Source organism: Vipera berus (assembly GCF_964194415.1).
Source record: "Vipera berus genome assembly, chromosome: 4".
Lineage (NCBI taxonomy): Eukaryota > Metazoa > Chordata > Lepidosauria > Squamata > Viperidae > Vipera > Vipera berus.
In genome coordinates this window covers 33,451,905-33,471,282 of record NC_138206.1, presented here as the reverse complement: position 1 = coordinate 33,471,282, position 19,378 = coordinate 33,451,905, and the positions used below count along the sequence as shown (strand labels likewise).

At 40.1% G+C, this 19,378-nt stretch overlaps 2 protein-coding genes across 7 annotated transcripts in view; one reads left to right on the top strand and one right to left on the bottom strand.

Annotated features, from left to right (window-relative positions):
* Nucleotides 1-275: 275 nt before the first annotated feature.
* LOC308667912 (putative protein ARB2BP) lies at nt 276-12,153 on the bottom strand. Of its 3 annotated transcripts, none has more exons than XM_081327510.1 (4): nt 11,987-12,153; nt 7,851-7,911; nt 2,571-2,824; nt 276-2,200 (listed from the first exon to the last, which is right to left on the bottom strand). In XM_081327510.1, exons 1-4 carry the CDS (start codon nt 12,004-12,006, stop codon nt 1,408-1,410), a joined length of 1,128 nt encoding a protein of 375 aa, XP_081183636.1. In that variant the 5' UTR covers nt 12,007-12,153; the 3' UTR covers nt 276-1,407. The 3 variants fall into 3 exon arrangements, with proteins under 3 accessions (XP_081183636.1, XP_081183635.1, XP_081183634.1); XM_081327509.1 differs by having other exon boundaries at nt 278-2,200; nt 2,571-2,683; nt 11,987-12,142; XM_081327508.1 differs by having other exon boundaries at nt 278-2,200; nt 7,851-8,015; nt 11,987-12,137.
* A 5-nt stretch (nt 12,154-12,158) lies between these two features.
* SENP7 (SUMO specific peptidase 7) overlaps nt 12,159-19,378 on the top strand; it is a 42,057-nt gene continuing 34,837 nt past the window's right edge. For 3 of the 4 annotated variants that reach the window (XM_081327501.1, XM_081327500.1, XM_081327498.1), the window contains exons 1-3: nt 12,159-12,281; nt 17,529-17,575; nt 18,786-18,893. In XM_081327501.1, coding sequence (XP_081183627.1) covers nt 17,537-17,575; nt 18,786-18,893 — 147 coding nt within the window. In that variant the 5' untranslated portion in view covers nt 12,159-12,281; nt 17,529-17,536. Of the gene's footprint in view, nt 12,282-12,500; nt 12,719-17,528; nt 17,576-18,785; nt 18,894-19,378 lie in introns of those variants that run through there. The other variant, XM_081327499.1, reaches the window with a different exon arrangement.

The following is a 19,378-nucleotide window of genomic DNA, read 5'->3' as shown; positions in this document are numbered from 1 at the left end:
TAGCTTATAGTATACAAACAAGTAAATAACTAGAACACAGAAGAGGACTCATCATAAATTACTAAGGCATAGCAAACTGGTACTATGCTATATATGTACAACAAATATGCAATTTTATTCTGGGCATAAGGCACAACCTGCTTCTATCCAGCAAAATTTTCCTAGGTAGTTAAAGCTGTTTCAAATTTGCTGTGAGAAGCTATGACTTACTTTGTTATTTTTAATGGATTTTTGCAGAAAGCCTTTGCAGCTGAGAAAATTTAAATTTCAGTATTTTTGCAGAGTCAATTACAGTAATGTGTTGTCCAGTAATTTATAAGATTAATATTGGATAAATTTTTGATTTTGGAGGATATGGGCAAGCTGCTTGGAATGGTACAATTCACTGCCTATTTGGATTCTTGCCCAATGTGGCTGAATTCACTGTGGCCTAGCTAATACTTCATGGAGAAAGGATAGAATGCTTTGTTTAGACATTAATAAATCTACCATATATCTCTTAAATTGTAGGTTAGTCTCCTGTATTTGGGAAAAGCTATACAGAGGTTGTGGCTAACCAGCTTCAAGAAAGATTATCTAGACATATTTTGAACTAATTTGAAGACAGCCCTAGTTTAATAGATGATTTATCAATCCTTTCTGTAAGACTATCAGACTTGTTAGTTCTAAAGTTTGGTGCTAGGCATTACAGATGGGTTGATGATGCCCAAATCTTTTTCTCTATTTCAGTCACAAGAAGGGGCAATATTTTAAAAATGTATGTCCACAGGGACTGGATGCAGGATAATAAAATGAAATTCAAATCAGACAAAGTGGAAATCTTTATTTTGAAGGATCATGCTCTAAAGCAGTCTTAATATTAACAGTAGATAAGATCAATCTAATTTGATGTGACACTATCAGATAAATACAATTTTAAACAGTAATTTTTGTGAAATGGAGAACATTTCTCTGCTGATTTGAATATACTGATTTGAATATACCCTGAGGTTTAGAACATTCAAAATTATGCTAATCTGAAATACAGGTAATTGACTAATATTTCAAACAAGATTTTAAACTTATTTCTGATATATGTTTATCTTATTTACATTTTCATTGTTTTACTGATGGCTCAGATTAAAGGAGTTTTTTAAAAGCTTTGACAAAGAATTTATTTGTAAGACATTGAAAGAAAAAACTGTCACTAAATTACAAATTTGTACAAAGTACCCTTTCAAAACTAAAATAAAGCCTAACCAACGTATTTTAAATTGCACCTTACATAACATAATGCATAACAGCTTCAGCCAAAAGGGAAGAAAAGAAATCATCTATTACATAAAATAATTTACCTTAAGAGTGTGCCTAGGCATTTGCATCAAATACATTTTTCTTCTGACAGAAGAAACTAGGAAAAACATATTCTTAATTCTTTTTCATGGCATTTTTGCTCCTTGTTGCAATAGGTGATCGACTGAAATTGTCTTTAGTAGTAGCTTTCAGTGCATTCTTTAGATACTTGAAGATGGACTGCAGACTAGAGGATGGAGCCATACTGTACTTTTCAGATCCGGTGGAGACTATTGGACAATCCATTTTCACAAGGTAGCCTACTGACGTATCTATAGGCTTACTATTTGATACCCACTCTTGACAGTGCTTCCATATCCATGTTTGTACCTCGAAATTGCCTTGTGTCTGATGTTCCATGTGATGCTTAGAGTCAATAAGTGCAACAGCATACACTTTGTTCATCACTTCCAAAGTTCTTTGCATGAGTAAGTTGATAAAAATCAATCCCCCATAGCCATGGGCAATGAAGGCTACATTTCTAGATGCAGTCTTTGAAATGAAGTGATCCCAAACATACGTCGTATGTTCTTCGGGGTTACTGATGTTTCTCTTTGGGACTGCCCATGATAAATTTAAAGGACAAATAGCATCATTCTCCAAAAGACTTAAACATTCTGGTTCTATTTTCAGATCTACAAAATTGTCATTAGGATTTAAAACAATCACTCCCCAAGAGTACTGTAGAGCCATTGTAATGAAAGGTATCTGAGATCCATGTTGAAGGCCTTCATGTATTATTGTCCTCTGTGCCCAGTGGCCTGCACGAAATGTCCCCTGATCTTGAAGAAGGACAACTAAAGAACTATTTTTCAATGCATTCTCACTCATGAAAAAAAACCTACAAATTTTACTGTCTGCTACATATAAGGTAAAGGTAAAGGTTCCTCCGCACATGCGTGCTAGTCGTTTCCGACTCTAGGGGCCGGTGCTCATCTCCGTTTCAAAGCCGAAGAGCCAGCGCTTGTCCGAGGACGTCTCCGTGGTCATGTGGCCGGCATGACTAGACGCCAAAGGCGCACGGAACGCTGTTACCTTCCCACTGGAGCGGTCCCTATTTTTCTACTTGCATTTTTTACGTGCTTTCGAACTGCTAGGTTGGCAGAAGCTGGGACGAGTAACAGGCGCTCACTCTGTTACGCGGCACTCGGGATTCGACCCGCCAAACTGCCGACCTTCTGATCGACAAGCTCAGTGTCCTAACCCACTGAGCCACCGCGTCCCTTTCTGCTACATATGTTGGGATGTAAATCTTCTGCAGACTGCAAGCTTTTTCAAGGAGCTCATAAACATACTGAGTTATTAACTGTCCAAGAATTTGGTAGCGTTTGTGATTATCTTTATATGAATTCTGATAATTAAAAACAAAAGGTTCATTAGTATCTACATGCTTAAGCTCACCATTTTTGTTAAAGTCATATTTAAGTTTTTCTGGGCACTCTGAATTATTTATTATTTTCCTGAAGGTCATATCTTCAATCATTTGTAGCCACTATAAAGAAATTGTATTAAAACATATTTCACTTCTTAAAAGTTTTCAAGTTTCTCTTAACAATTTTATAAAAAAACATGTACCTTTATTAAAAATGTAGAGATGGTATACACAGTATTGCTTTTCATATATTGTCATAAAACAGTAAAAATTGTATTTGAACTACAAGCTCTAGGAATATGATTTTGAAACATGTGAAAAGTGATACTTCAATCATATTGACCCAAGGGGAGGAGTTAAACAAGCAATTATTTCTCATCTACTAAAATCAGCATGACTCAAAATTACATATACCACCTTTGGCTAGAACATGTCCTTTATTTTTGCCCTACTTCAAGAAACTCAAAGCAGAACTATTTTCAGTTGGCTAGATCTAAATGCATTAGGTTTCAGATGTAACATCAGATATTATTAGTGCTATCACATTGAAGATGATACCTTTCTGGGTAATGAAATGCCTGCAGGCAAATAATCAAGCTCAGAAAGTATAATAAAATAACCTCTTACACTAAATTAAAACAAAAACATCATATAAACAATAAAAAACCACTAAAATTATATAACAAAATAACCACTTATTTTAAGTTTAAATATAAACCTTAAAAATATACAATATAGAATATCTCATGCTAATAGAAACAACCAATATTTCTATAGTCATAACAAATCTAATCATAAAATCCTAAAACTGTAACATTTTTATCTTTCTTAAGTTATTGCTTTTGATATTAATTCAGTATTTATTAACTCTTTGGACAAACTATAATAGCATCACTTGCATATGATAGGCTGTAACAATTATCACACTATGCCCAAACACATTAAACTATATTATCAATTAAATGTATGTTAATATAGATGGGAGATTTATTTATTTATTTATTGATGGGATTTATATCCCGCCCTATCTCCTGAAGGACTCAGGGCGGCTCACAATAAAACATATAATAAGTGCATAAATCAAGATAAATGAAATTGAGAACATCAGTGCAATAAAAAATTAGAGAATTTAAAAATGAATTAAAAATACTAAATATAAATTAATTAAGATGCCTGTCAGTCTAGGTCAGCTTGGTGGAACAGGTGTGTTTTGAGGCCGCGGCGAAAGGATTGGAGGTTTTGGGCTATCCGAAGCTCAGGGGGGAGCTGATTCCATAGGGTTGGTGCTCCCACAGAGAAGGCCCTCCCCCTGGGGGTCGCCAGCCGACATTGCCTAGCTGACGGTACCCTGAGGAGGCCTTCTCTGTGTGAGCGTACTGGACGATGGGAATTTGTTCCCGGCAGCAGATGGTCCTGCAAGTATCCCGGACCTAAGCCATGTAGGGCTTTAAAGGTAAGTACCAGCACCTTAAATCTCACCCGGAGGGCAACTGGTAGCCAATGCAGCTCCCGCAGGAGGGGTGTAATATGGGAGTATCGGGAAGCTCCCATCACAACCCGCGCAGCTGCACTCTGCACCAGCTGAAGCCTCCGGGTGGTCTTTAAGGGCAGCCCCATGTAGAGAGCATTACAGTAATCAATACGGGAGGTAACGAGTGCGTGGGTGACTGTACGTAGGGCATCTCGGTCCAAAAAGGGGCGTAATTGGTATATAAGACGAATCTGGGCAAATGCCCCCCTAGCCACGGTTCCAATGTGATCTTCAAAACTGAGTCGTGAATCTAGGAGGACGCCCAGATTGCGTGCTTTATCAATGGGAGGTAACATCTCTCCTCCTATAGTCAGAGATGGAACCTCTTGGACTAAACGAGATGACGGTATGTACAGCCACTCAGTCTTGGCCGGGTTGAGTCGAAGCCTGTTTTCTCCCATCCAAATCTGTACCGCTTCCAGACAACGGGACATCACATCGAGGGCATCACTGGGTTGGTTCGGGGTGGAGATGAATAGCTGGGTATCATCAGCATATTGATGATATTTCACCCCGAAGCTACGGATGATCTCTCCCAGCGGCTTCATATAGATGTTGAACAGGAGGGGCGAGAGCACCGAACCCTGAGGCACTCCACAATTAAGAGGCCTAGGGCTTGACCTCTGCCCTCCTGCCAACACCGTCTGCGAACGGTCCGAGAGGTAGGAGGAGAACCAACGCAGAACGGTGCCTCCCACTCCCAGCCCCTCAAGACGACGCAGTAAGATACCATGGTCGATGGTATCAAAAGCCGCTGATAGATCTAATAGGACCAGGACAGAAGAATAACCTCTATCTCGGGCCCGCCAGAGATCATTCACCAGCGCGACCAATGCCGTCTCCGTGCTGTGCCCCGGTCTGAAACCCGATTGGTACGGATCTAGATATTCAGCTTCCTCCAGGTTCAAAGGGAGCTGTCGTGCCACCACGCTCTCAACGACCTTCGCAAGGAAGCGAAGGTTGGAGACAGGACGGAAGTTGTTTAAAACAGCTGGGTCCAGTGCCGGTTTCTTGAGGAGGGGCCTTACCACCGCCTCTTTCAAGGCAGCAGGGAAGTACCCTTCACTCAGTGAGGCATTGATAACTGCTAGGAGCCAGCCTCGTGTAACCTCCCGAGAAGCATAGACTAGCCAGGAGGGACACGGGTCCAACAAACATGTGGCGGCACTTAGTTTCCCCATGATCTTGTCCACTTCATCCGGAGTCACAGGATCGAACTCTTCCCAAATGTACTTGGCCAACTTCATCGTTTTCCTCTCGTTAGATACTGCCCAGTCAGAGTCCAGACCAGCCCGAATCTGAGCAATTTTGTCCACCAGATATTTACTAAATTCCTCAGCCCGTCCATGTAGGGGGTCCTCTCCCGTCTCTTGACTTAAAAGGGAGCGGACCACTCTAAATAGGGCGGCCGGGCGATTATCTGCGGACGCAATGAGGGTGGTGAAGTAGGCGTGCTTTGCCACCCTCATTGCCACAAGATAGGATCTAGAAAAGGATCTTAACTGTGTTCGGTCAGGCTCGGACCGACTGGCTCTCCAAATGCTCTCTAGGCCCCTTCTCTGGCGCTTCATCTCCCGCAGGTCCTTGGAGAACCAAGGAGCGAGTCGGGACTTGCGCCGGGTCAGAGGCCGCAAAGGGACAACGCGGTCGAGCGCCTCCGAAGCAGCCTGTTGCCAGGCATTAACTAAGGACTCGACCGGGTTGTGGGAGAGGGAGGTGGGAATCGGTCCAAGCGCCATCTGGAATTTATCTGGGTCCATCAGGCGCCTGGGGCGGAACCACCTGGTCGGTTCCGCTTCCTGACATCGGGGGGTGACGTGACGGAGGCCCAACCGCAGGAGGTAGTGGTCTGTCCATGAAAGGGGTTGTGATGTTGGAGTAACCCCACCCATCCCATTTAGCCACTGCCCAGAGACAAAAATTAGATCCGGCATGTTTCCTCCCTCGTGAGTTGGGTCCTGAGTAATTTGAGTAAGGTCCATGGCCGTCATGGAGGCCATGAACTCTCGGGCCACTTCTGATGCACTGCCCAGGGAAGGTAGATTAAAATCTCCCAGTACCATAAGCTTTGGAAATTCGACCGCCAATCCTGAGATGGCGTCAGGTAGCTTGGGTAGAACCGTTGCTGTGCAGCTTGGAGAGAGGTATACCAGAAGTAGGCCCAACTGACCACCAGGACCCCACCTTAAGAGGAGGGATTCACATCCGTCTATCTGAGGGGCAGTGGCCTCCCGCGGATGGAGGGTCTCTCTGATAACGATCGCCACGCCACCTCCCCTACCCTGAGCTCGAGGTTGATGTAGCACACGGAAACCTGGGGGGGATAAATCAGTCAGAGGGACCCCTCCCTCTGGGCCCAGCCAGGTTTCCGTGATGCATGCCAGGTCTGCGCCTTCCTCCTCGATCAAGTCATGGATGAGGGGAGCTTTATTCACAACAGACCTGGCATTAAAATAGATCAGCCTGAGCTCAGGAGTCAGACCTCCCTCTTCCCCAGGGCAGCAAGCGGGAGCCAGAGGGTCAGAGCGCGCCACAGCAAGAAGATAGCGTGGGCGTGATCTCAGAATACGATATGACCCTCTGCTCCTCCATCTGCTGCCATTCCCAATTACTGTGGGGATCGGTATCCCTGTCCCATCCCCCTGGTTTACAAGACTCTCCATGACCCTCATATTGCCGCGACCATTGGCCAACTTAGGCTGAGACAGGTCCGGTGGGATCTTCCCCTCGATTTGCTGGGCCTGACCCTCCCCCCTCCCTAACCCTTCAAAAAATTTTAAAAGAAAACCCAAGAGCCTCTTCTTGGCGCCATGCCACCTCTCGGGGTCCCAGGACCCGTCATTAAGGAAACGGCGGCGTAGGTCTGATGGCCATCTCTGAGAGAGTGGGGAAGCTCTCAGGGCAAGTAGCTCACTTCTGGTGTAAGCCATCAGAGGTGGAAATAGGAGTAAAGGACGAGCTGGTAGGGATAACTGCATATCAAGACCACAGAGCTGAAGTAGTGGCTCCTGAGAACATGGTCACCCTCTCACAGTGATCAGGATCTCAGGGGGTCACCATCCAGCTCCGGGTAGGTCGCAGGAGGAGAGAGAGTCCGGTGAATGCTAGCATAGATATTTTTCAGGAATATAATTTGTCATATTATTAATTTTTATTGGCCCTCTCACATGCTCTCTACTCATCATTTTATTAAATATTTCACTAGAGCAGGGCTAGGCAACCTTGGCTATATTATGACTCGTGGACTTCATCTCCCAGAATTCCTGAGCCAACCATGCTGAGGAGAAAGGGAGAGGTTTCCATGCTGAGCCATGCTGGCTCAGGAATTGTGGGAGTTGAAGTCCACGAGTCATAAAAGAGCCAAGGTTGCCTACCCCTGCATTAGAGTTTGCTTAACTACATGCAAAAGTGACTCAGGAAACATAGACCATATATGCCAAACTAGAATGTAAAAAGATACATTGTACCAGCTAGCAATATTCTTCAGAGTATCTAAATAGCTGTTATTATTTAAGCTTAGAAAATATGTTGTAGAAAATACATAATATAGTCTAGTTACTATTGTGTTCTAAAACAATTTGCATAAACTTGAATTTATGTGCAAACCATACTCACACTCATCTTGCTTGAATAATGCCAAAGACTTCTGTATACTTCTATTATTTCAGGAATCTCTCTAAAAAGACCCAACCAGAAGGATGAGTTGTAAGAATTCTGTTGTTTTCCAATACTGCTTAGACTGTAGTGACAGAGGCTATTACAGTTTTTTCACTGGTGTTCCTTTTTAAAATCAAAGCATATTTTTAAAGATCTGTATAACAGGTTTACACTTGAAAATAGTGTTATACTGAAGTAGGCTTGAAATTATTGTATTAAGACAATTATTTTTATCTGCCTCATGTTTAAAATATAGTAATCATGATATCGTTTTTTAAACCACTCCTTAACTGAACTATTGCATTTGTCAGCTTTGTTGAAGTATAAAAATGTACTTTAATAATCCATAAAAATGTAAACTCTTGCCTACATTTATCTAATATTTTTAATGTACTTTATGTAGACCATTTCAAGGGTACTTCTGAATTAAGGGCTATAAATCTGTATGTACCTAAAATGTGTATCTAAACACATTTATCTGGAAAAGGTATGGATATTATTTCAAGAATGCATGTGCACAATTTAGACTGATTTATAGTTGCTAAGAAAATTATACCTTCCAGGGCAGTGAACAGAGGCAATGGGGGGAAAAAATCTAGAGCCAGCCATAAGAGACTGCACAACTAGCTGAAAAGTGCAACCAAATCACTTCAATGATAATCATTAATTATTAAATCTGGAAAAATAACTTAAAATTGGGATTAAAACAGTTTGAGGAAAGTTGAGTGCTTTCATGGGTTATTTTATTTTATAATTGCTTTGGCTCACAAGGGAAGAATACAAACCCAAAAATGTCATCTTCCATTTACAAGTTTTCTATTTCTGATTTATATCTTATAATTTTTCCTTTCCCCTAAACATCTGTTAGCAATGATAGATTAGCTAAACAATAGTTTTCCCAGTAGTGTTTTACAGTGACACCTAACTGTTGTTACGGAAAAATAATGCCTATCTTCATTACAACTGCCTCAATACAGCAAGAACTGAATAAAGCTCTAGTGAGACTAAAGCCCATTTATCAGTAATATCAAAGCTTATTCATCTAGCATCAGAATTAGAGATTTCAACTAAGAGCAGCAGATGTTCTGGATTCATTTCTGGTAAAAGCTAGATGGTTATTTTTTATGGAAGTGCTGTATTGATTACCTTGATTTGCATTTTTACCAACTCATATTTACAAGAACAATCTATAAGACAGTGGTTGCTTTTTCTGAAGAAAATCAACATAGATAAAGCACAATTTCTTATGGTTAGGTAACTGGAATACTGGGTTGAAGGTAATAATATTCTCAAAAGAGAGCAATAGCTAATTCTTAGACTCAACTATTTTGAAAGCTTAATTCAATCTTTTGGACCATGATTCTATACACATAAATAAATACAGTCATGGCCGAAATTGTTGGCACCCCAGAAATTTTTCCAGAAAATCAAATATTTCTCACAGAAAAGTATTGCAGGAACACATGTTTTGCTATACACAGGTTTATTCCCTTTGTGTGTATTGGAACACAACAAAAAGGGAGGAAAAAAAGCAAATTGGACATAATGTCAAACAAAACTCCAAAAATGGGCTGGACAAAATTATTGGCACCTTTTCAAAATTGTGGATAAACAAGATTGTTTCAAGCATGTGATGCTCCTTTAAACTCACCTGGGGCAAGTAACAGGTGTGGGCAATATAAAAATCACACCTGAAAGCAGATAAAAAGGAGAGAAGTTCACTTAGTCTTTGCATTGTGTGTCTATGTGTGCCACACTAAGCATGGACAACAGAAAGAGGAGAAGAGAACTGTCTGAGGACTTGAGAACCAAAATTGTGGACAAATATCAACAATCTCAAGGTTACAAGTCCATCTCCAGAGATCTAGATTTGCCTTTGTCCACAGTGTGCAACATTATCAAGAAGTTTGCAACCCATGGCACTGTAGCTAATCTCCCTGGTCGTGGACGGAAGAGAAAAATTGATGAAAGGTTGCAACGCAGGATAGTCCGGATGGTGGATAAGCAGCCCCAAACAAGTTCCAAAGGAATGCAAGCTGTCCTACAGGCTCAGGGAGCATCAGTGTCAGCGCGAACTATCCGTCGACATTTAAATGAAATGAAACGCTATGGCAGGAGACCCAGGAGGACCCCACTGCTGACACAGAGACATAAAAAAGCAAGATTACAGTTTGCCAAAATGTACTTGAGTAAGCCAAAATCCTTCTGGGAAAATGTCTTGTGGACAGATGAGACCAAGATAGAGCTTTTTGGTAAAGCACATCATTCTACTGTTGACCGAAAATGAAATGAGGCCTACAAAGAAAAGAACACAGTATCTACAGTGAAATATGGTGGAGGTTCAATGATGTTTTGGGGTTGTTTTGCTGCCTCTGGCACTGGGTGCCTTGAATGTGTGCAAGGCATCATGAAATCTGAGGATTACCAGAGGATTTTGGGTCGCACTGTATAGCCCAGTGTCAGAAAGCTGGGTTTGCATCCGAGATCTTGGGTCTTCCAGCAGGACAATGACCCCAAACATACATCAAAAAGCACCCAGAAATGGATGGCAAGAAAGCGCTAGACAGTTCTGAAGTGGCTAGCAATGAGTCCAGATCTGAATCCCATTGAACACCTGTGGAGAGATCTTACAATTGCTGTTGGGAAAAGGCGCCCTTCCAATAAGAGAGACCTGGAGCAGTTTGCAAAGGAAGAGTGGTCCAAAATTCCGGGTGAGAGGTGTAAGAAGCTTATTGATGGTTATAGGAAGCGACTGATTTCAGTTATTTTTCCAAAGGGTGTGCAACCAAATATTAAGTTAAGGGTGCCAATAATTTTGTCCAGCCCATTTTTGGAGTTTTGTTTGACATTATGTCCAATTTGCTTTTTTTCCTCCCTTTTTTTGTTGTGTTCCAATACACACAAAGTGAATAAACCTGTGTATAGCAAAACATGTGTTCCTGCAATACTTTTCTGTGAGAAATACTTGATTTTCTGGAAAAATTTCTGGGGTGCCAACAATTTCTGCTAAGCTTGTAAGCCGCCCTGAGTCTTCGGAGAAGGGCGGGATATAAATGGAATTAAAATAAAAAAATAAATAAAAAAAATTTCGGCCATGACTGTAAATCTATATTGATTAGCCCTTGGGCCATATCAAAGTGCAAAGTTCCAGCAACAAATTGTTACTCAAATTTGATAAAAGCAATTTAAAATGGAATTTGATAAAATACAATTTTAAATGGAATTAGAATAAAATACAATTTAAAATGAAATGGGAATAAAATACAATCTAAAATGAAATTGTAATAGTGTACAATAATTTAAGATATAGATAAAATATGATAAAATGGAGTCGCCCTTGCAATCTACCCCAATCAGTCCCACATATGCAGATCTCAGCCAAACCATTTTGTTTAAGTACTGTGCTGCGTTAAATGTTATTTTCAAGTTCTGGCCAGACATAAGGTAAGTTGTTTTGATATGGGGATCCGAATGGGTCATTCATTTGGTATATAGACCAAGATACCTGTCTCTCACCCTCTTATACAGGCTACAGTCAAATAGGATGTGAGCCAGGTCTTCTACCTCTGCTGCTCCGCAAATGCAGACGCTCATTTGTAGGGTATAGCATGAAATCTTCCATATCTGACCATTGTGTCAAGCTGTTCGAATCTTGCTCATGTAAATATCTCCCTAATTTGTTTTGGCAGTTGTGACTTCAAATAACTGTCTACTTGAAAAGTACGTTTGTATTTACTCAGCCATTTCAAGTTACGACTCTATACACAACTGTCTCTGTAAAGTCTAGTGCACTAAATATAATTTACTCTTAAAATTGACAAGACTTTCCCGACCCATTTACAGAACACCTCTACTCCAAAGGCAGGTCATGCAAAGTCGCTTGGTTTTTAGACTGATATTGCCGATGAGTTTATTTTCCACTTCACAGCTCCATGTAGGTTTTTAAGTTATTTCCCCTCCCCCCCCCCAACTTTCTCTTTCACGGATGAACTCCATCTTTCCATTCTCCTTAATTGGAAATAGTTTTAAAATAAGCCAGGACTGAGTTCCGACTTTGGCGAATTGCAAAGTGACGTTTCTTCGAGAGGACTTACACAACGTCCTTGGGTGGCATGGAACGAGCGCGTATCCGAAGCGCTCTGAAACGCAAAACATCTCTGCAAGCAACAATGCCGGCAGATGCGCCAGGACCCAAAACTTGGACGAGCCGCGGCTGGCTTTCAATCCCCTCGCTACGGGTTTTCACACCATCATTGCTCCGAAAGGGCGGCGCCTCTACCGGAAGTGGGCGCGAAATGCTACGCGAGGCAGCGCAACAATCTGCCGGCGGCGATCCGAATCAACAAAGGCGAGGGTAGTTGGAGGGGTAGTGTGGCTTCATCGGATGAGGTGAGAGGAAAAAGGAACATCGACAGGCTGGTCGATCGTAATTAGAGCTGTTTCACGGTTTGTCTTCCCTGGAACAAGAATGGAGGGCCTTCCTTCGGGAGGAGCAGTAGATTCTGCGGGGAAGCCTTGGAGGAAGCTCTGCGGAGGGTTTTAAAACATTTGGCAGGGCAGTATGGTACGCCCCTTAAATGGCGAAGTGGGCAGGCTAATAGTGTCTTTTGCTGGATAGATGATGGTAACAACAGTGAGGTTACTGTCGTGTTTTTATGAACATTAATCCCGTTCTGTTCCTTCCGGATCGGATTTTTGTGCATTTTCTATAGTCAGAGGACTACAAGTGCACGGTTTTATTACATTATAAGTATATGCTGCTGCCGTTAGTCTCGTACTGTTCGTTTCCTTAGGTGATTCGGTTTTTGTTTAATAAGGGACTTCATGTAAGTTGTCTGCAGTGAAAGCAGAACCTTTTAATATATTTATTATATCAACGGTTGGCGTGAGTTAGACGTGTTTTTGATGCGTGGATATTATTCCCCCATCTAGCACTATATAAAAGGGTAGAGAAAAATATTGACGTTAAGACAGAAGGGCCATGAAATGCAGGGACTACATTGTTTGGTGGTGCTGTACAAGTTGTACTATGTTAACTAGCAATTGCATATATTTTTACTGCTTGTTGTACGTATATTGCAAATGATCCTTTGTTCAGTGTTCCTTTAGCAATACTTAAGGATTGTAATTATCTTTCACCAATATTAATCTTGTGTGTCACTTGCTTTTTTCCCCAAACTATTTGTCAGTATGAGGGATATTAACCTTTTTCCTCTTTGATTATGCATGGACTTTCAATGCTACTCTGTAGAATATTTTTCCATGTGATGCTTCAGTGTTATTGGGTTATACAGGTAGTCCTCAACTTACAGCAGTTCATTTACTGAAATGAAAAAAGTGACTTTTGACTATTTTTCACAATTATGATCATTGCAGAATCCTCATGGTCATGTGATCAAAATTCAGATGCTTAGCAACTGATTCATATTTATGACAGTTACAGTATCCTGAATCATGCCATCACCTTTTGTGACATTCTGACAAGCAAAGTCAATGGGTAAATCAGATTCAATTAACAACCATGTTACTAACCTAACAACTGTGGTGATCCACTTATCAACTGGCAAGCAAGGTAGTAAAATGGGACAAAACTCACTTAACAAATGTCTCACTTAGCAACATAAATTTTGGGTTCAATGGAGGTTGTAAGTTGAAGACTACCTGTATTGCAAAAATTCTGCCAAACTACAAGTAGTAATCTTTTTATTACAGTATGTCATAAGAAAAGGTTTATTATGCAATCTCATATATGTAAATGAATGCTCGCCATTCATTCTGTTGACAATTAGGGAAGGATATAAGCCTGTCTGCCTGAATGAATGGCTGTCATCAGTTCATTTTGGGACCATACGTTTAATAAATATATTTAGGAAGACTTTCTCAGGCTTATGGCTTCTGATGTGCTACACTTAATCTGTCATTATTTACACTGTTTAAGCAACTGTTTTGCTCCAGTTATTCATCAGTTATAAAATATGATCTTAAGAATTAAACCATGTGACAGGAGTGGTATACCTGATAATATGTATTTTATCTTCCTACAAGAAGACTATAATTGCATCTTACTTTAACCTGTTTTTCAACTGCTAGCCTGAAACACCAGGTTTGCACACTATACTGTGTTTGATTAGGCTTAGCATAACACACAGACAGTGAATAAAGCAGTAATTCAGGCTGAGTCCTTTCTTAATTCAATTTAAAATTATGATTTGTAGAAGTTTATTTACTGTCATCGTGGTTCTGTTATGCAAACCAATAGAAAAAAGGGAAACCAACTTTCTTTTACACACACAAACACCCTGAGTTATATAAGGAATAAAATAAAGACACTGAGTGAGTAGTTGAAATGTTCAACCCTTTCCCCATCCCATGCAAGATAGCGCTCTAAACATTTTTAAATAAATCATTAATTTAAAAAATATTAAAAGAAAAATTAGTGTGGCATCTATAGGTAGTGAGGCTTGACTTAACATCTAGATACCATAGAATCATTTGGACAATAAAAGTACTTAGTTCTCCCTTGCTCTTTTTGTTGTACAGAGCTTAATTTATTATTCATTTTAATTGATCATAATTTGTTTATTAAATCAAATCTTCAAACAAATTACATGCATGTATAAGTTAAAGGTAAAAGGAGATCTTAATTACTCTTTTTTTCAAATTGGATTCCATTTCAGCTTTTGATCTGTCACATGTTCAAATATAGCATATTAATTAAATCTGCTAAGCTTAAGGCATGAATTGAATGGCTTCCTTCCCTCTAGAAAATGTTTTTGCAGTGAAAAGAGATGTATGAAGAAGATGTCTTCTCTTTATTTGCCTTTCTGACTTTGGGAACAGTTACTAGAGTTTATTTGTTTAAATTGTTACTAGTTCTGCTGATCAAAAAACTGCAATGATTTATCTGTACTTAGAGACAGCTACAATTTTATTTGCCTTTTGTTTAAGCAGAAAAAAGGTACCTATGAAATAATAACAATGCTGGATATTGGGTTAAAACAGAGTATCATTATACATCAATAGAACATAGAATCAGAGTCTAATGCTCTGCTCATGGCAAGAGCCTCATACTATCCCTGTCAAATGATTGTCCAGTCTATTTTTGAAAACCTCCATTAATGGAGCACCCACAACACTAGGAGGCAAGATATTCCACTGATTAATTATTCTTGCTCTCAGAAAATTTCTCCTTACTTCTAGGTTGGATCTTTCTTTAATAAGCTTCCACCCATTACTTCTTGTCCTGCCCTCTGATGCTATGGAGAGTAAGTCAATCGTCTTTTCTCTGTGACAGGCCCTCAAGTACTGGAAGACAGATATCCTGTTCTCCTAATCTTTCTGTCCTGTCCCAGTTCACACAAGTAGCACTTGAGAAGGATTTTTTTTGTTTATTTCACAACTAACTATGGTAAAGCATTCCCCCAAACCCCAACTCAATTTCCCACTGTTTGTAGCAACCTCAATGACTAGACATCTTCCAACAAGGGCAACATGAGTTCACCAATGGAGTCTGACTAATGGAGGCAACAATGAGGTGACTGGCTGGACACAAAGTAACGTGGCTCAAGCGTGAAGCAAAGGAAGGCAAATTGACAGCAAGCAAACCAAAAGGGATGACAACGGTTTGGCTTCAGTGATTCTAAAGGACAATGAAGCGAAGTGCAGGTCTCCCCAAGAAAGTCCTTGTTCAAACACAGGTCCCAGATACCAGGTCAAGGCAATGAAGTCTTCCTCAAACTAAATGCATGAACCGTGGTTCAGGAACAAAGCACTGAGATGAAGCAAAAGAGCAAGCTAAGAAGCTGAAGACGTCACACTGAAAAACAAATGATTGTCTCTGAAAACCACTTAACTCCCTCTTCCTGCTTAAATCAACCCAACTGGTGCTTCTCATTAGGAGGGGTAAGGCTGCTTCCTCATGAATAGCCTTGCTGAGCTCTGCTGTGCCTCTCAGTGTTCAACTCCTCTCATCCATGGATTGGGCAGGGGTGGCAACTGTTTCTCATCAGAGTTGACCCATTGCTGTTTTGCCTCATCGGCTGGTCTTCTCAGAGATCACTTTTCCAAGCTGACTGGTGGCAGTCATGTATCTCCATCTCCTGCTTGCATGGGTGTCTGCTTGTCCAGTCACCCCACTTCCCAATGTTCCCAAGAATGCCTCTCTTTCAACGACTGAGCTCCAAAACCACCTGATGCCCCATATCACCCCTTTCTGATGATCCCTGACCTTGCTCATTCTCCTCATCGGAATCGTTATCTGACAGAACCATCACACTTTCTCTTTGATAGGCTAGACATTCCTAGCCTCCAGACCCTTTATCATCTTTGTTGCTGTTCTCTGCAAACTTTCCAGGATCTTGACATCTTTTTTGTATAGTAATCAGAACTACATATAGTATTCTAAGTGTGGCATCACTAGTGTGGTATAAAGCCATACTGTCACTTCTCATGATCTTGATACTACCGACAAATCCTACCTACTATTAATTAATGTTCAATTTATATGTGATTAAAAACTGTAAAGCAGTGCATGTCACTTCTTGGCATAAAAAGTCATGGTCATTGAGTAATACCAGCATCACTCATTTGGTTGTCTTTCTGAAAATCCATTTGGATGACCATACTTGTAGAATTTGTAAATCATTTTGTTTTAGTTTCAAACTTTAAACATTTATAAAACAAACATTTATAAAACAAATTTTATCAGCAGCAAATTTGAAATCACAAGTTTAAAAACTTTAAAGAGCAGGTAAAATGCATGATTTACAAAGATTAAGTCTGAACCAGTAAAATAGAAGAAATAAGATTTATTAAAAATATCTATGGCAAGATTAGAGCCAGTATGGTGTGATGAATAAGATATCAGGCTAGAAACCAGGAGAACCTTAGTTCTAGTCTCCTCTGGGCATGGAGCCAGCTGCGTGAGTTTGAGCCAGTCACTTTCTTTCAGACATAGGAAGAGGCAATGGCAAACTTATGTCTGGAAAACCTTGCCAATAAAACTGCAGGGGCTTATCCAGACAGTTTGGAAGAATCAGACACAATTGAATGGAAGAAAAAAAAATAGCAAGGATAAGAGTTAATGTTAAAATGTACATAATATGACACCTAGAAGAATAAAAATGTGTTTGCTTGTCATGGCATCAGAAATATCATGCATAATTCACATTTGCCTTACAAGGGACAATGTTGCAGATTTAGATGGTTGGTATTATGGCAAGTGTGGATCTGAACTGAATCTAGAAACACAATGAGAATCATTGAAGAAATTTGTTTATCAGCACAACTTTAAGTATCTCAACATTATATTTTTTAACTTTTGTATGGTATGATTTTAATTGCCCTGTAAACCGCCCTGAGTCCTACGGGAATAGGGCGGTATATAAGTTAAATAAAATAAATAAATAAATATCTTGACAAGCTTATGATCTGCAGTTACCATGGAGCTATAAACTGTTTTAGAAAAAAAGTAATCATTAGAGTAGGTTACTTATTCACAAGAGATATACATCTTTTAACATATGGGAAATAGATCATGTCTCCTAGCATTACTGTGTGAATCTTAATTAGCTCTTTTTGGAAATGCTAATTATGACATGATACATTAAGGTGTTGTTTTCTGTCTGTCTTATGCAGCTGCAACTATGGAAGGATCTGGAAAATCATCTTCATACCCACAAAATGTAAGTTTTCATTGAGTTTGGCAATTTGGTACATCGCTTAGGATGGAAAATAAATGCATATAAAATAAATAACAATCAGTGAATTATTTAGTGCATTATAATGCAAGGAAAATCATAATGTCACTGTTCAAGGCAAATTAAAATTCTATAAAGGTAAAGGTAAAGGTTCCCCCGCACATTCGTGCTAGTCGTTTCCGACTCTAGGGGCTGGTGCTCATCTCCGTTTCAAAGCCGAAGAGCCAGCGCTTGTCCGAGGACGTCTCCGTGGTCATGTGGCCGGCATGACTAGACGCCAAAGGCGCACGGAACGCTGTTACCTTCCCACCGTAGTGGTCCCTATTTTTCTACTTGCATTTTTACGTGCTTTCGAACTGCTAGGTTGGCAGAAGCTGGGACGAGTAACAGGCGCTCACTCTGTTACGCGGCACTCGGGATTCGACCCGCCAAACTGCCAACCTTCCGATCGACAAGCTCAGCGTCCTAACCCACTGAGCCACCGCGTCCCTATAAAATTCTATATATAATGAATAATCTGAAATGTGTACTGACTTTGTAAAAGATATATTTATATATAATGCTTTGCAGCAAGTTTGTCCTTTAATCTTTTTTCTTCTTGTGCTGTTGTCCCAAAGGTGCTTTTTCAAGAGCAACTGGACTTTCTTGTTTTTCTTTGAAGATGTTTTGCTTCTCATCCAAGAAGTTTCTTCAGCTCTGACTGAATGTTGGGGAATAAAAGGATTTATATTCCTTGCAGACAGCTGGTCATTTGCATTCTTTTAGCGAGTCATTGAGGCCACTTGGAGGTTTATCTGTGTCCTCAAGGTATCCTGAGTAGCGCAAATGGGTGTGGAGCCTTCTTGGAACTGCTGAAAGGACTGTATTGTGGAACAGGCTCCACACCCATTTGCACTATTAGATGACCCTGAGGACACAGACAACCTCCAAGTGGCCTCAACGAGTCTAAAAAATGCAAATGACTAGCTGTCTGCAAGGAATATAAATCCCTCCATTCCCCACCATTCAGTCAGAGCTGAAGAAGATTCTTGGATGAGAAGCAAAATGTGTTCAAGGAAAAACAAGAAAGTACAGTTACCTCTTGAAAAAGCACCTTTGGGATAATCATGACCTGGGTGACTGAGAATCTCCATAGACATTCTTACGCTGTTAAATATTTTTTTGTTTATCTGCAACTATGCATTTTTTTTATCAGTATCGAATACCAAAGAAAAGATCAAACACACAGCCAGACGATGACCATATTCAATCTCCATTGTCAAGATTTGAATTAATTCACCAATGGCAACATTCATTTCAAGGGGTAAATAATAGCCTTTTTCTTTTCCAATATTTTGGAGAATTTAAGAACTACTCTTGGATAAGTCTATTAGCCATGCTTTTAAAATTAGATATTTGATAATCACTTAAAAAGTGTAATTGTATAAGTGCAATATTTGATATTCAAGAACAAACCAGTTATTCAAGAGAATATCTTGAGGTGCTTATTTCCAGATAAACCTGGAACTTAAATTCATGATTCTAGAACTGATCTTAACTTCATAGTTTTAGAACAGCACACCTAAGTAAATGCCCTTCAATTCTTATAATTGCCATAATAGCCTGTGTGAAAATTCATAGGAAACAGGTTGGTCAATCCTTCGGCTTTTATTCTTTAGGAATGTAATAGAACAAATTCTGTCTTGTGTCTCTGCTATTAAACATCTACATGAGCTGGTTGAGTTGGTCTGGCATTTTCAGCTGTGCCTGATCAGTGTAGAGGTGGTCCTTGGTTAAGAACTACTCATT

Coding starts and splice junctions, on each gene's coding strand:
- LOC308667912 (XM_081327510.1), bottom strand. CDS start 12,006: ATGCCACCCAAGGACGTTGT. Junction 7,912..11,986: donor ATGCCACCCAAGGACGTTGT/GTAAGTCCTCTC, acceptor GGGTCTTTTTAG/AGAGATTCCTGAAATAATAG. Junction 2,201..2,570: donor CAGAAGATTTACATCCCAAC/ATATGTAGCAGA, acceptor TACCTTTACCTT/ATATGTAGCAGACAGTAAAA.